Raw genomic sequence first — 15937 nt, forward strand, 5'->3', positions numbered from 1 at the left:
AACATCAATATGACATTACAAAAAAGAAGGACACTAATGCTTTTTTTAAACATCTTGCTTCTTGCCCTAACATGAAACTTAAGTTTATGGTTCTTAAACAGGTGCCCCAGGATGCCAGAGGAGGTGACTGGGAAGCCCGCCTTGAATATAAAGAACTTTTATGGCACCTTAGACTTAATGCTGCAAAATCCCCTGGTCTCAATGAGGCCATTAATATATCCAGTGTACTAAAGCTGAGAAGGGCTAGGCTATGATTTTCTTGTTACAATTAGTAAATGTCTTTTATCTTACATATTTGTGATTTTTAATGCACACATTTGTACATCATTTTTAAATGATTTTTAAATGATTTTTTAGTGTTTTCACTATTTGAACTTTTATTCTGCATTTTCATATGCATACTTTTCACTCACTGAGTTCAGTTACTAATTAACTGCCTTCTTATGTGGATGTTTGTTGAACTAATTAAGTACCATGTGATCAGATGCTTAAGTATTTAAACTTTTCAGTCACACTACTTTTTATCTTGCGAAAGCCAGGTATTTGCCTGGCGAAAGCGCTTGATTTATTGACCTGTTTGTTGTTCAATAAAGCTGCACGTTGTGCTTTTTGGTTCGGTTCTTCATGTCTGTAGATTATCTTTTATCTTATATTCAATAGCATAATAAATGTAAACGCAGTGCTCATGGACAGAAGAAAGACTTTGCAGTCATAAGTGAAGCATGAATTACATATGACACAGTCTGCAGGATGTTGCTAGGATACTCAGGGATTCATGGGAATGAGGAAGTAATGATGGATTGACTTTTCTGTTTAACAAAGGAAATGGAGTAAAAGGGGTTTGAGACTGAAGAGGAAAAGCAAACGCTGACAGATGTCTTCTCCTTAACATGTACTTGCCTTAAAATATGTGGCAATGGCTATCAATCCAATGTTGCTTGGCTACAAAATATAAATTACAAGCTACAGAAATGCTAGTTAACGACAGAGTCAAGAAGTAAAGGGAAGAAGAGCTAAAGTTACTTGTGATCTGCCCAAGAACAGCAGAATAGTGTAGAAGCTGAGTTGGAGGTTAGTTTTAAATGATATAAGGATTGTGATTAAAAAAAATTAAATGCATCATAGTACTTCAAGCTCTTTCCCCACCTTCTCCATTTCCATCAGACCTCCAGCCCTTATCAAGATGATCTTACCCATTCATCTCATTACATTCTTAGTCAGGGTGAGAACGAATTGCCTCCTGGGAAGGTATGTGCTCCTGCACATGTGCAGTGAAGACTATCTGTCAATTAGAAACCTGGCAGACCTGAATGCAGACCTTTGAAATATTTGCCAATCACTCATACCGGCATTTACTTAAAAGTCCATTTTCTCAATCTCTGCATCTCCACAAATATTTGACCTTATGTGCATTGAAACATAATGACTACAACCATACATATATGTATATATATATATATATATATATATATATATAGGAGTCTGAAAACTTAAAAGAGAGAATCACAAATGGTTGAACAAAAATAAAAGAATTACAAAACACTTAGCAATAATAGTGAAGGACAAAACGTTGAACACTTCTCTCCCAATAAAAAAGCCCTGTGCCATGAACCCCAGCTACAAAACCAAGATCGGATATTGTCTTAGTAGTGGCATTGTTAGTGAAAGGGGTGTTAGTAATGTAATGTGCAAGGTTAAGGTTAGGTTTGGGAGCAGGGGTAGGGTTACAGTTAAAGTAATCACACATTCGTTATGTATGCAGGGGGACATGAGTAAGGTGATGCAGGGGAGAGAACTCAAACTCTAATCCTACCCCTACTCCTGTAGCTAACCATACAAATTACGGTACTAAAAACCCTTTGCCTAACAGTACCACTACACAAGACAAAAGGACACAGAACATACACACAACATCAAAGCATGCACAAGACTGACTCTATCCCCTTACCTAACACTTACTCTAACCTTAACCTCCAAACACTTGCATATTCACAACAGCTGCTACAATACAGTCTTGCATATCTTCATATCCACCACTTTTTTATTCAAACTCCTGCTAAGCTAAATTCAACCATATGTGATTCACACAAATGAGCATTCATTCATTCATTTAAGCATTCTCTCTTTTTTTTACATCCACAAAATCTTTTTAAATGAGTACTCAACCTTTTGAATTATAGACATTTATGAATATGGGTTTCCTTCAGAATCTTGAACTACTGAAACTGCGAATTTCAGTAGCTCGAGACCAGAAGGGCGAAAGTGTAGAATACCGAAACACCACAAGCGTGAAATTCAAAATCCCAAAGTTTCGAGATTTTGAATTAGTGGCTCTGGTGTTGCGGTGTATGAGTGGGTGGTTGGAGATGTAGGTGAGTGTTTCTGTTTTACGGGTTTTGGGTGGGGTTTTAGTGTGTGTCTGTGTGCTTTGTTAGTGTGATGTGTGCGTGCGACAGGAATGTAGCTTGTGTGGGGGTGTTTTTGTGTGTTTGTCTGTGTAGTGCGACCTTGGAGTTAGTATATTTAAGTGGGGGGTTAGGGGGTGCTACCCCCCACAAGGGGGGTGCAGGGGGGCTTGTCCCCCTGCTTGTATGTAGGGTAGGTGCTTGTGTATGTGCAGGGAGGTGTATGTTTGTGTTTGCAGTATGTTTAGTGTAGAAGTTGTGATTTTAAATTTTGCACTTCCGGGATTTCGGGTTTATGGATTTTCGGCTCCATGGTCTCGAGATACTGAAATTTTGGATTTCAGTATTTCGAGATTATGAAGTGAATCCATGAATATATATCTATAGGTATAGCTATATCTATATCTATTATATTTGAAAGAAAAAACAAAATGTTGAAACACAAAATATGGAAAACTTATTTAATGCAGGGAGGGCTGCACACCCCTTCTTAATTATATATACCAACTCCAGGACCACATAACAATGGGAAAATGGCAGATTCTATTTTCAAGATTTTGTGTTTTCGATATTTTGTATTTCAACGTTTTGCTTTTTCAGTCAACTAGCATGTACCCATAGAGTATGGCTCATGAATGAAAGGGAACTATAAATGATTAGTTCATTTAACATAATAAAATACTTTGGTCACAGTCCTCATGCTAGTATGGCAAGACAACATTTCACAAGACAACTCACCACATGTCAAGAATGTCTGCTGACCCTAGTGGGTAGGTCAGCAAGTGAGAAAGTGTGATTTATTTTTTCCTATTATGAATATTCTAATGTTAATATTTCTGCTAATAGTTTGACAATGGAGTAGCTTGTGGTACTTCTTGGTATCAAATGAAAGGTTACATTTTGCTGGGAAACTTGTCACTACTACCAAGTGTATAACGTGCATGATTTTGTAGATATGTATACTTTCTTACAATAGATATATTCATGCATATTTTATTTGCATATAGTATGTAAACATCTGTAACAGTGTCCACATAATAGCATAGTGGAATGGCATTTCATGTTACAGAATAGCAAATATCAGGTATTTCTGCTGACCGAAAGTGTTCAATAAGCAAGAAATTATGAACATTAGTCATATTAATATTTGCATTAATAACATTATTTATGTATTTATTTATTTATTTCACATTTTTTATTGGGAAAGTTCAACTGGGCATAGAGCCTATTTTCAGTTGAGGCCTATGGAGATCAACTACCAATGAATACAATATTATTAAGGTGATAATGACATTTACTAAATATACTGATTGAATAAAGATGATAAAATTATAGTGAATGATTAAATAACAATAGGTTACAATAGCTCTGAAACCAAAACATAAGAACAACAAATATACAGCATCCTAATCTATTTTTCTAGTATCTCTCTACACCATTTTCCTGCCCTGTATCACCAACTAATTTTTCTCTACCGCTCCGTTTTCTCTCCTAGCTCTGCCCAGCCAATTGCAATTGTGTAAGCCCCGAGAGACTCTGACATAACTGTACTACCCAAGATTCAGCCTCTCTGTTTGAAACAAGAATCTCAGGCCAACTCCTGCCAACAAAGTATGGGAAAGTCTCTCATTTAAATCTAAATGGTTAACTTACTGTTAAAGTAGTTTCACCAAATAGTGCTCACAACCTAGGAATGTAAGCTACCTTAAACGGGAATCTAGTCGTCCAGCCTGGTTCCATGCCCACAAAAAAAAAAACACCTCGGTAACTTTTTGGAATACCCTTTCTACCCCTAAACCTAGTGGCTACATACAAGACTGACCCTACTTCTAAACAGTGTTCTCTTCTCTTTTTTGCCTTCCCTAGACTTACCTGAACCCTGAGTAGCCATTTCTCATTGACAGTTTTTTTTTACTGTGTAACTAAGTGAACCAGGTTAAGCCCCGCTCCACTCCACTACCCACCCCGATTCTCACCCACCCTCCATATCATTTCCTTTATACTTAACCTTCCTGCCCAACCTCCTCCCCAACCCTTCCCCTTCCTGCTCCACTGACATATCCCACTTCAGGATCCCTCCTCTCTCTCACACATCTCAACTTAAGATACCAACTTTCTCCCATTTACACCCACTCCTTAACACTATTACCTCTCCTTTTTCCCCCTACCTACCAGCACCACACCTAACATGCCTTTCTCTACCCAAATACTCCTTCTCCTACCTCCCTTACTGCTGCTCTACTCTCTTTCCTCCTACAACGTGCTTGTTATTCCAATACACTGTAGTCCTACAGTCTCTAATGAAAAGAAATCAACACACCCTCTACAATCCTTCCAGATCTGCTCTTCAGTCTTTTCTTTGGATGCTCCCCTCCCAAAAATTAAAATCCCCCCACCCCATACCATCTCATCTTTATGCAAAATAAAATACTTCAACTACAAACATTACTACCTCCCCAAATCTTTACTACAATCTTTTGACATACACCCAAATCCAGGTCCTAACTCCATTCCCCCCATCCAACCATGCCAATACGCCATACTCTAATTGTTCAACTCCCCCTATAAAACATGTTTGTTTTTACTCTGTGAATACCAGCAGTGTAGTTAATACAATTAGCGAATTCCACACCTAGATGGCTAACTACACCCCTGATATTGTCTCTCTGACTGAAACCTGGCTAAAACCACCTAACCCAGACTCTGATATCCTGCCACCAGGATACAGTATTCTAAGACTACACCATCTAAAAAAGGGGGTGGAGTAGCCATTGTCTACACGAACACCTTAGTCTCACTAGACTCAACAAATCTACTCCATCCTTCTTACCCGCTGAACTGCTATTATCTGAAACTTAATAACTTCACAACCATCACCATGGCATCTATATATATTCCCCCAGGTGACAACATCACAGTGCTAGAAAATATTCTCTCATATCTCTCCCAGCACATACATAATGCGACTTCCCAGCACATACATAATGAGACCATCCTCCTTGGGGATATCAACATAAACTGGTTAAACCTACAGGCTCCTAACACTACTACTTGTATTAACTTTCATGACTTTAACAAACTAGTCTCAGCACCTACCTACACTAACAGATCTCATAATCCTAGTACTCTATTGGACTGAATTCTAGTCTCTGATCCCCTAAAGTACCATAACCTCCAAGCCCTACCAACGTCTCCAAGTGATCACTCCCCCGTAAAGGTGTTAAGATACACACCTCACTTCTCTAGACCACATAAACACATCACCTGTCATAAACTTGCTAACTTCTGCCTGGCTACTATTAATGACCTCCTCTCTAGAATTAACTGGTCACCCCTAACCATACTCCCCTTAGATGAAGCTGTCCACTATTTTAACTCGACCTTCCTAAACATCCTCAATTCACTTGATCCTCTCCATACAGTCAGAATTAGGACTACTACAGCCCCATGGTTAACATATGATACCTGCACAATAATGAAAAATAGAATCAGGACATGGAAACTATGGCTAAAAACTAAAATTCCAATCTACTTGACAAAATATAAAGAAATTAGAAACCTGGCTAAAAAGCACATTATCAAAGACAAGAAGGACTACTACATCAACCCCTTGTTTGCTCAAAAGTCCAACCCCAAAAAATTCTGGAACTTGATAAATCAAATTCTGCACCCAGGTCACCATTCTCCCCTGGGTCTATATTACATTATCGAAGTTTCAAAACTTCAAATCTGATATGGTCGACACCATATAATCAAAGTCTTGAAACACTGAAACTGTAATAAAACATAATAACCTACAAAAACAAACTATTTAAATACTGTAAGCAGGGAGTCAAGCCCCCCTGCACCCTCCCAAAGCCCACACTACTTAAATATACCAACTCTGAGGTTACACTACATTTTTGAAAAGGGAAATCTTCCGTTTCCATGCTGTACAGAGATCTCCATTAAAAGATTCAAAGTTTCAAGACTTCATTCATATGGTGTCGACCATATCAGATTCAAAGTTTTGAAACTTCAGTAATGTAATACAGACCCTCTCCCCCCAACCCATACCCAAATAACACACCTGTAGAAACTGCCACCATTTTTAACGCCTACTTCATCGAATCCATATCAAAGATGGTAAACCTTATTCCCTCCTCTACGAGCTCAAACAATTACTCTTCGTCACACCCCAATCTAAACTCTACTAAATCTCTCTCTGGAACCTGTTTTCACCAACTTTATTAAGTCTCTACTTTCCAAACTTAAACCCTGTTCCTCTTCTGCTGATAATCTCCCACCCTATTTCCTACAGATAGCTGTTGAATCCATTGTTATCCCTGTATCTATCTTAATAAACCACTCCATCACTGAATTTAAAGTCCCTTCTATCTTGAAAGAATTATACACATTATCCTACATAAAGGAGGTAACTCTACAAATATTTCTCACTTCCTTACTGCTACTATTGGTGGTCTCTCATCTCTCTCAAAAGTATTAGAAAAATGCATTTAAAAGCAAGTCATGCAACACCTATTACAGGAAAACTTGCTCTCTCCCACCCAGCATGGCTTTTGCCCAAAACACAGCACTACCACTGCCCTAGTATCATTCATCGATACTATCTCTTTGGCTAAAGACAACAATAAACTTTTCTCCTGCCTTTGCCTCCACCTCTCTAAAGCCTTCAATACTGTCTCCCACTCTCTCCTTCTAACCAAACTGTCAAACCTCAACTTTTCCACTGCTACTGTTGCCTGGTTTTCCAGCTATCTCTCTGAGTTTAAGCAATATGTCAGATGGCTCACAGCACCCTCCCCTCCTCTCCCAGTAAAGATGAGTGTCCCACAAGGATCCATCCTTGGCCCACTACTCTTTAACATCTTCATCAATCTTCTCTATACCTTCTGCCCTCAGTCATCCCTCATACAATATGCAGATGACTCTACAGTCATCACCATCTTGGATACTCCCTCAGAGCTTATCACTGCTACCCAAGAATCCTTCAACTCTGTCGAAACCTGGCTTTCTCAAAATCAGCTTATTCTTACCCCCCCCCAAAAAAAAACTCCTTCTTTTTTGTTCCAAAAACCTCACCCAACTCAAAAACTAATTGTTTAGTACGATCCTTTGATAACACCTCTATCACTGTTGAAACAAAACAAAACTCTTAGGAGTCATAACTGATGACCAACTTAAATTTGACTTGCATATAAAAAACTGTATAAAAAAACACATCAGAAACTTGGGTTTCTGTATCAAAATAAAAGGTTCCTCACTACCAAAGCTAACATTACTCTCTCTCCCACTTACCTCCTACCTAGCCTATTATACAGCTCCCAAATTCATATAAACCTAAACTCTACATTACTAGCCAAGACAGAGACAGCTTACAACAAGCTAGATTTGCAACTCAACAAACTTATAAATCTCACCATTGTCATCTCATATTACATCCCCACCAGGCTACCACGCAGCTCTGACCAACACCTGCTACAAATATACAAACCCAACAACAAAACTGGCTGAAACTTCTATAGCTACCATCCTTCTATATCTTGGAACAAACTTCCACCAGAAATCAGGTCTCTTAAAAACATTAATCAATTCAAAGCTACAGCAACAGAATATCTAAAATCCTGGTGGTCCTGCCACTGTACACAACCTCCTTAACCCTAGAGAGTCCAACTATGGCCCCATGTGTACCTCTACTGCCATGTCTTTTATATCATAAATATCTTTAACCAGGATATTTACTGCTATTGTATAACACTAAAACAGTTGTAAAATGAATTTGTGATATTTGATGGTTTGTTTTATGTTGACTGTCTTCTGTAGTGAGATTCTAAAAAGTGTATTTTCTCTAATTGTCACTGTGCAGACTATTCTCTGTAAAATGTATTTTGTCATTCGTCTTTCATTTGAAAACTTAATGTAATATTGTGGAGCTTTTCTCCCCAAGCCTCCGCTGAAAAAGGCCTACTCAGCTCAGTCGGACAATCCCAGTCAACAAATGTAAAATACATAAATAATAAATAAATAGATAAAAAAAAACTTTGAGACAAAGGAATTCAGTACAGTTATTTCAGAGAATAGGAGAATATTTCAGATTTTTAAATAGAAATGACAGATGGGGCATGTCTAGAGAGGAAAATATATAGATGGGAGAAAGATGTGAGGTATGAAGTAGTAAATAAGTGAGTGGATAATTTGGAGAATGAAAGAAGATGGGGAGATTAAGGATAGGTGAACTAAAGAAGAAGAATGAATTGGAAAATGATTAGTCAGGAATTAGACAGGTACATAGCCAGGTGCTGCAGGAGTTACACAGGTACATAGCCAGGTGCTGCAGGAGTTAGACAGGTACATAGCCAGGTGCTGCACAGAAAATCTCTTAAGAGAATTTTTGAGCAAATGAGTTTTAGTTATTGATCTAATGGTCATGGGTAGTGTTACCCTAGGATTTAGTTAGAGTATAGACTGTGCCCTATGGACTTGTCTGGTTTGCAGATTTCAAGGCATTGCTGTTTGGAACAAAAGAAAGAGGGCAATTTGGAAGGTAGTGTTTGAGAATGGTGCCTGTTTCTTGACTGGAAGAAGATTTATATATCATGTTATGAGGAAAGAGCAAATGGCTCAACATGAAGTGGCCAGGAACTTCCAGCCAGGTTAGTGATTTTAGGACAGAGCAGTGATAAGGGTTGTAAGGCTGACTGACAGCAAATCTGGCTACCTTGTTGTAACAGAGCACAAGTTTTACTCATAAGGTGGTCTGTATATTAGTAAAGATGGGAGGAAAAATAGAGCAGGGTAGGAAAGAGGTAAGCATTTACAAGAGCAACTCTGGAGGAGTTAGTAAGAAACGCTTTTCATCTGTAAAGCATACCAAGATTTTGTTGAGATATTTTATGTAATTTTGTATATGCAGATACAATTTCAGTTGGTATGTGGCATTACTTCTAATGTGGTATTGTTAAGTGGGAATATTGTGAAGGATTTTTTAGGTCAGCTTTAGATTTGAGAAGAAATAAGAGTAATTTGTTTTTTAGGGGGATTAAGTAGCAGTTGTTTTTCACTGAGCCAGTTCTTGATTGAGTTGAAACCTTTTTGAGTGACGGGTTGAAAATAGAGAAGATAGTGTGATGGACAGATAATAGCGGAATCATTTGCATATTGTATGACTATAGATTGCATGAGGGGATAAAAGTAGGTCGTTAATAAAGAGGTTAAAAAGGAGAGGACCAAGTATGGAACCTTGTGTGAGGAACTGATTATTGATGATTGCATAGGTAGCTCGAAAACTAGTTAAGTGTAGTACTGGCAAGACCAACAGATGACATTTTTGAGAGAATTTTGGAGTGGGAAAAAATGTTGAAGTCTTGGGAGAAATCCAGAAAGAGTAAAGATGCTAGGTTGTTGTTACCTGTACAGTATCCAAGAAGGAAACTAGGGTGGTTTTTGTATTGTAACTTCGGTGAAAGTCAGATTGGGTAGTGCTTAATGGAATTTCTGGGAGTAGATATTCTAGTAGTTGTTTATGGATGCATTTTTTGAGTATTTTTGAAAGGGGAGACAGGATAGCAACGAGTCTGTAGATAGTTATTTCATTGGAGTTATATCCTTTATGAAGTGGAATTGTATAATTTTTTTCAGAGAGATTTGACATGTGATTCTTGGATAGCTCTGTTGATTAAGATGAAGACTAAATGTGTAATGGAGTTGCTGTCTAGGCAGGGGTTTGGGAGGCTAGGTCTTCCAGGGTGTAGGATTTTGTTTATTGTAGATCAGAATTTTTTGAATTTGCTTTTTTGTTTATTTTTTGGGTGTAGGTAATGTGTTTTCTTGTCCTTAGTGACTTTTTTTGGTGAGGTTTTGAACTTTTTATATGATTTAAGGTAGGCTGTTCTTGTGTGTGTGTGTGTGCGTGCGTGCATGTGTGCGTGTATGCGTGTGTGTGTGTGCGTGTGTGCGCGCGCATGTGTGTGTGCATGTGTGCGTGTAAGCTATATATCCTTTGTGCATTAAAATTTTACTTGGGTGAGACAGCCAATGTGTTTCCTTAGATTTAATCCTCCTTCTTCTAAGTGGGGCAAGACTATTGAAAACAGTCAGGAATATGCAGTTAAATGTTAAAATGTCATCTTCTAAACATAAGGTATAAAGGATGGACCAATTAATGTATGTTGCTAAAGTTGTTGGAACTGAAATGAAGGTTAGTTACAGCATTCCTTGTAAATGCACTGTTTAGTGAGGTAGGTTGTACGTCTCAGAACAGTGGTGGGTGGTGGTCAATGAGGGAGTTTAGAAGTGTTTTGGGATCTTGCTAAACATTATGATTAGAGACAAGGATAAAGTCCAGAGTCAGTATAAGTATTAGTATTTTGTTATAGCTTGTATGAGGGATAATTAGTTTTGTAAAATCATGTAGATTAATGCTGGTACAAGGGACAGCTATTGAAAGGGCTTGTCAATCAGTACTGACATCACCAAGTATTATAGTTTAATTTGAGATGGAATTTGATTTCAGTTGTAGGATATTATCCAAAAATGGGATGTTATGGTCTGGTGGAATATAAAGAGCTCTAGTGCATAGTTTTTTATGGCCATTTAGTTTGCAGTGCGAGAGCAAGTGTTCACCCAAGTGGGGAGGTGTTGGTGTAATAGGCAGAGGGAAGATATTCAGGTGGTTAGAAAATGTGATAGTGACCCCACTGGCCTTTTTATGTAACTTCTCAGTGCAAATGATATTATAGCTTGGGGGAATATAACCTAGACAGATACGATGCTTCATGGTATGAAATAAAATCGCAGATAGTGTTCCAAAAGTTGCCACTTATATCCACTGTCAATCTACTATCAATTTGCAAATATTTATACTTGTTTGGTCACAAAACATGTGCAGATGTATGAATACCATATTTCTGTAAATATCTCAGCATTGCCTCCCTGGACTCGTTGAACAACATTCACATGACCAGTCACTAAAGAGGTCATGAATGGCTTCTCTGACAAATAAAGTACGCAGTACCAGAGAAAATATGATTTATTATCTGGAAATATTATACGCCTTTGTCACTTGAAGCAAAGAGTGTTTATATGGTACTCCATGGTATCTAATAAAAGTTTACCTGCTGGTGAAAAACTTGACACTGATGGTTGTTCTCCAACTAGCATTGCTTTGCAAATATTTATATTTGTTTGTCCATTAAATATTCAAACATGCATACCATTCATAACTGTGAAAATATCTCAATATTGGAATGACATCTAAAAACGTTTTTTTGCAGCCAAATGGAGAACATATCTGCATGAACAAAAGCTACACCAGTTGGTATTGTCTATCTACTATAGCTGCCAAGATGTTAATACTTATTTGTATTATAACAATAAGTAAATTTATATATTAACTAATATCTTGTTCAATATAAAATTAACAATACATCTGACTGACATTTCAATAATAATACTATTGTGAAGATTAGTGTGTGATGAATATTTTCATAGTTTAAGTTTTTTTTACCTTTTTTGTAACTTTTATAGTTTTTATGATGTACGCATTTCTTAAAGGTAGACTGGAAAACTGCAGTCTCAGAATTTTAGCCCTGGTGAAAGCTCTCCAGGCAAGAACTCTGCAGGTATAAAGAGGTACGAAATTGCACTCAGGGTAATTGTGAACGAGTTAAACTATATATGTGCCAATGTCTGGCATTATTAGAAACATTCCACTTACCCTTTCCTTGAGAAAGTATCTGCTGAAGGCTGCGGACTGCCTCCATCAATTGCAGCTGCTGTTTTTGAAGCAGACTGTTATTATTAATGGCTGAGTGCAGTTGTTTTTCCAGTTCTTCGATTGTGCTGCTCTGAAGATCCACGAGTTGCCTCAACTTTTCCTTTTCTGCTTTGATGGCTTCCAGTTGCTCCCTGTGTTTGGACTCCATTTCCTGTACTTTGTTCTCTAGAAAGCTAAAAAAACAGAGCAGCCACATTATTACTCAAGAACCTTGCCATTTGGTAGTGCTGTAACCGTTTTTTATATTGTGATCACTTGGCAGTTCTGTGATCATTTGGGTGTGCTGTAAATGTTTAGTAGTGCTGTAAATGTTTGGTAGTGCTGTGATCGTTTCGTAGTGCTGTGATAATTTGAATGTGCTGTAATTGTTTGGCAGTGCTGTGATCATTTGATTGCGCTGTGATCATTTAGTAGTGTTGTAACTGTCTGGTAGTGCTGTAATTGTTTGGCAGTGCTGTGATCATTTGGGTGTGCTGTAATTGTTTAGTAGTGCTGTAACTGTTTGGTAGTACTATGATTGTTTGATTGTGCTGTGATAATTTGGTAACCCTGAAATCGGTAGTGTTGTGATTGAGTGTGCTGTGATCATTTGGTAGTGATGTAAATGTCTGGTGGTGATGCAATTGTCTGGTAGTGCTTTGACCACTTGGTGTTGCTGTAATTGTTTAGTAGTGCTGTAACTGTTTGGTAGTGCTGTGATTGTTTGATTGTGCTGTTATCACTTGGTTTTGCTGTAATTGTTTGATAGTGCTGTGCTACTGTTTGACAGTCCTGTCGCTGTTTAGTAATGCTATAACTGTTATCTTGTGTTATAAAACTAAGAATGGCTGTCATAATCATAACTTTATGGAACGTACAGATCCAATTACAGTTATAGAATGTATTGCTCATTTTATTTAAAGAAAGTCATGCAAATAGAGCCTGACAAGATTAAAACTACTTATGCAGTGCTCTAAAGAATGCTACAATATGCTGCTATTGGCCTCTTCTTATACTAAATGTCCTGTGGCCTATGCAGCATGAAATGGCCTGCTGTAATTACTGGAATTCTCCCTGTTGTATATAAAGTTTATATTTATGTTCCCAGCTGTTTTGGTTTATAGTTGTCTGTACTACTCCAGGATCATCTGCACACTCCGTCATGAATTTTGCCTTCCACTCTTCTTATTATGTGTCCTTCACTTGGCAGGATAGGACAAGAAACCTCACTCTACATTAATCAGTTAACGCTTATCCAGGAAACTCTTGCCCCTGTATAGGATTTTCTGTCAAAAAAGCAACACAAATATGTCATTCATTCTCATGGATGTAGGCAAGGAGCATTCAATAATGTCAGGACTTGCAGCTTCTGAAACTCCTATGGGGGGGCAGCAAAAAAGCACTGCAGAACAACTCTGCACCCCTTCACCATGGAGGGAGATCCATTGCCTCAATGGCTTGTTATTTTATCCTTGGTTAGCTGCCTGCTTACTGAAAGTGATCCCAAGCAGGTCATCGCTGTGCAGGGCAGATCTTTGCCCACTGCACTAATGGCACAGCATATTTGTCTTCATGTCTATGCCTCTATACCATGCTTAAATTCCTTTAACAGGATGCTACCTCACGAACTAAAATGAAATGGATCACAGACAACAGCTGTAGTACTCTTTCCACTCACCAACTGAGTCACTATAATGCATGACAACTGGCTATAAAAAGTATGACAACAATGACTCAAAACATGACTCCTTATCATGATGTTGGTCACCTCAAGCCAATGATGGATTCAGCTTACAGGCGCGATAGTCACAGAGAGCAAGCCTAATGAACCACTGTCCTTGTGGTGGTTCTAATAAAGCTCAGTGCTGGCTATCCCTTTGTGGGAACAAAAGACTCATGTAGGCAACTGCATTGTATATGTAGGAGGGAAGAAAGGCTGGAAAAGAGATGTGACATCATAATGAAGGAACATGTATGATGAAATAGGAGGCAAGAAAGGATGAAACAGATCTCTGACATCATAATAAAAGAACATATATGATGATGTAGGAGGGATGAAAGGATGAAACAGATCTCTGACATCATAATAAAGGAACATGTATGATAACACCGTAGGGAAGAAAGGATGAAACATATCTCTGTCATCATAATAAAGGAACGTGCATGATGATGTAGGAGGGAAGAAAGGATGAAAAAGATCTCTGACATCATAATGAAGGAATATGCTTGAAGTGCTCAGTACCATGCTGCAACTTCATTTTGTAAATCAGGGAGTTTAATACTAAGAAGATAATAAAGCCAGATGCAGCATCACCAGGTTCAAAACCCAATTAGGACCCTTAATCCTCCTCTGCACCATTCTATGGAGCCTAAAGGATACTTAGAAGTGAGACTGAATGATACTTGGAGGTACATTTTTGATGGAGTGTGAAGGGTGCAAGACGTAGCTTCCCAGGAAGTAGTTGTGCTCATCTCATTAAGAGATATACCTTGTTTATTTTAATACTGAATGTGGGAGCTGTTAGCAGACTGTAATAGGGGACCGGGGGTGATAAATAGGAGAGGGCCCTAAAGGAAATGACAGGACAACTCTGACAATTGGTGAAAAAGATCTCTCAAAAATACATATAGCATCTAAATTTATGATTAGCACCTGTAATCATTTTAATTGTCCGTTCTGCTCTGTATCAGCCCTTGCATAACAAGGAAAGATGGCAGTTTCATCCCACCCACTGTGTAAGCAGTCCCTTCATAATTCTTTGCAAACATATCTGCGGAGTATGGTAGAGGTCATTCAGATATATTGTCCGCTTAGCAGATTAAACCTGTACTATACTAGAGCCAGCTTTCTGTGACAGGCTTTGTTAGAACTTCCAGCTACTCTTTGTGATATATTGCACTCTTAGAGCAGCCAGCTGCTGGTTGTGATATGTTGCATTGTTAGAGCTTCCTGCTGCTGGTTGTGATATGTTGCATTGTTAGAGCTTCCAGCTGCTGGTTGTGATATGTTGCATTGTTAGAGCTTCCTGCTGCTGGTTGTGATATGTTGCATTGTTAGAGCTTCCTGCTGCTGGTTGTGATATGTTGCATTGTTAGAGCTTCCAGCTGCTGGTTGTGATATGTTGCATTGTTAGAGCTCCCTGGTGCTGGTTGTGATATGTTGCATTGTTAGAGCTTCCAGCTGCTGGTTGTGATATGTTGCACTGTTAGAGCTTCCTGCTGCTGGTTGTGATATGTTGCATTGTTAGAGCTCCCTGGTGCTGGTTGTGATATGTTGCATTGTTAGAGCTTCCAGCTGCTGTTTGTGATATGTTGCATTGTTAGAGCTTCCAGCTGCTGGTTGTGATATGTTGCACTGTTAGAGCTTCCTGCTGCTGGTTGTGATATGTTGCATTGTTAGAGCTTCCAGCTGCTGTTTGTGATATGTTGCACTGTTAGAGCTTCCAGCTGCTGGTTGTGATATATTGCATTGTTAGAGCTTCCTGCTGGTGGTTGTGATATATTGCAATGTTAGAGCACCCTGCTGATGATTTTGATATGTTGCATTGTTAAAGCTGCAAGCAGCTGGTTGTGATATGTTGCATTGTTAGAGCTCACTGGTGCTGGTTGTGATATGTTGCATTGTTAAATCTGCCAGCTGCTATTTGTGATATGTTGCATTGTTACAGCTTCCTGCTGCTGGTTGTGATATGTTGCAATGTTAGAGTTCACTGGTTCTGTTTGTGATGCATTAAACTGTTAGAGCTTCCTGTTGCTGGTTCTGATATGTTGCATTGTT

General features: G+C 38.5%; 1 protein-coding gene across 1 annotated transcript in view; it reads right to left on the reverse strand.

Annotated features, from left to right (window-relative positions):
* The window catches only part of ANGPT4 (angiopoietin 4), a 1038655-nt gene that overhangs the window by 273961 nt on the left and 748757 nt on the right, over positions 1-15937 (reverse strand). Inside the window, exon 4 of the mRNA XM_044090423.1 lies at positions 12121-12353. Within this exon, the coding sequence (XP_043946358.1) occupies positions 12121-12353 (233 nt within the window). The remainder of the gene's footprint in view (positions 1-12120; positions 12354-15937) is intronic.

Source organism: Protopterus annectens, chromosome 12.part0 (assembly GCF_019279795.1).
Source record: "Protopterus annectens isolate FY-2018-M chromosome 12.part0, PAN1.0, whole genome shotgun sequence".
In the NCBI taxonomy this organism is placed as follows: domain Eukaryota; kingdom Metazoa; phylum Chordata; order Ceratodontiformes; family Protopteridae; genus Protopterus; species Protopterus annectens.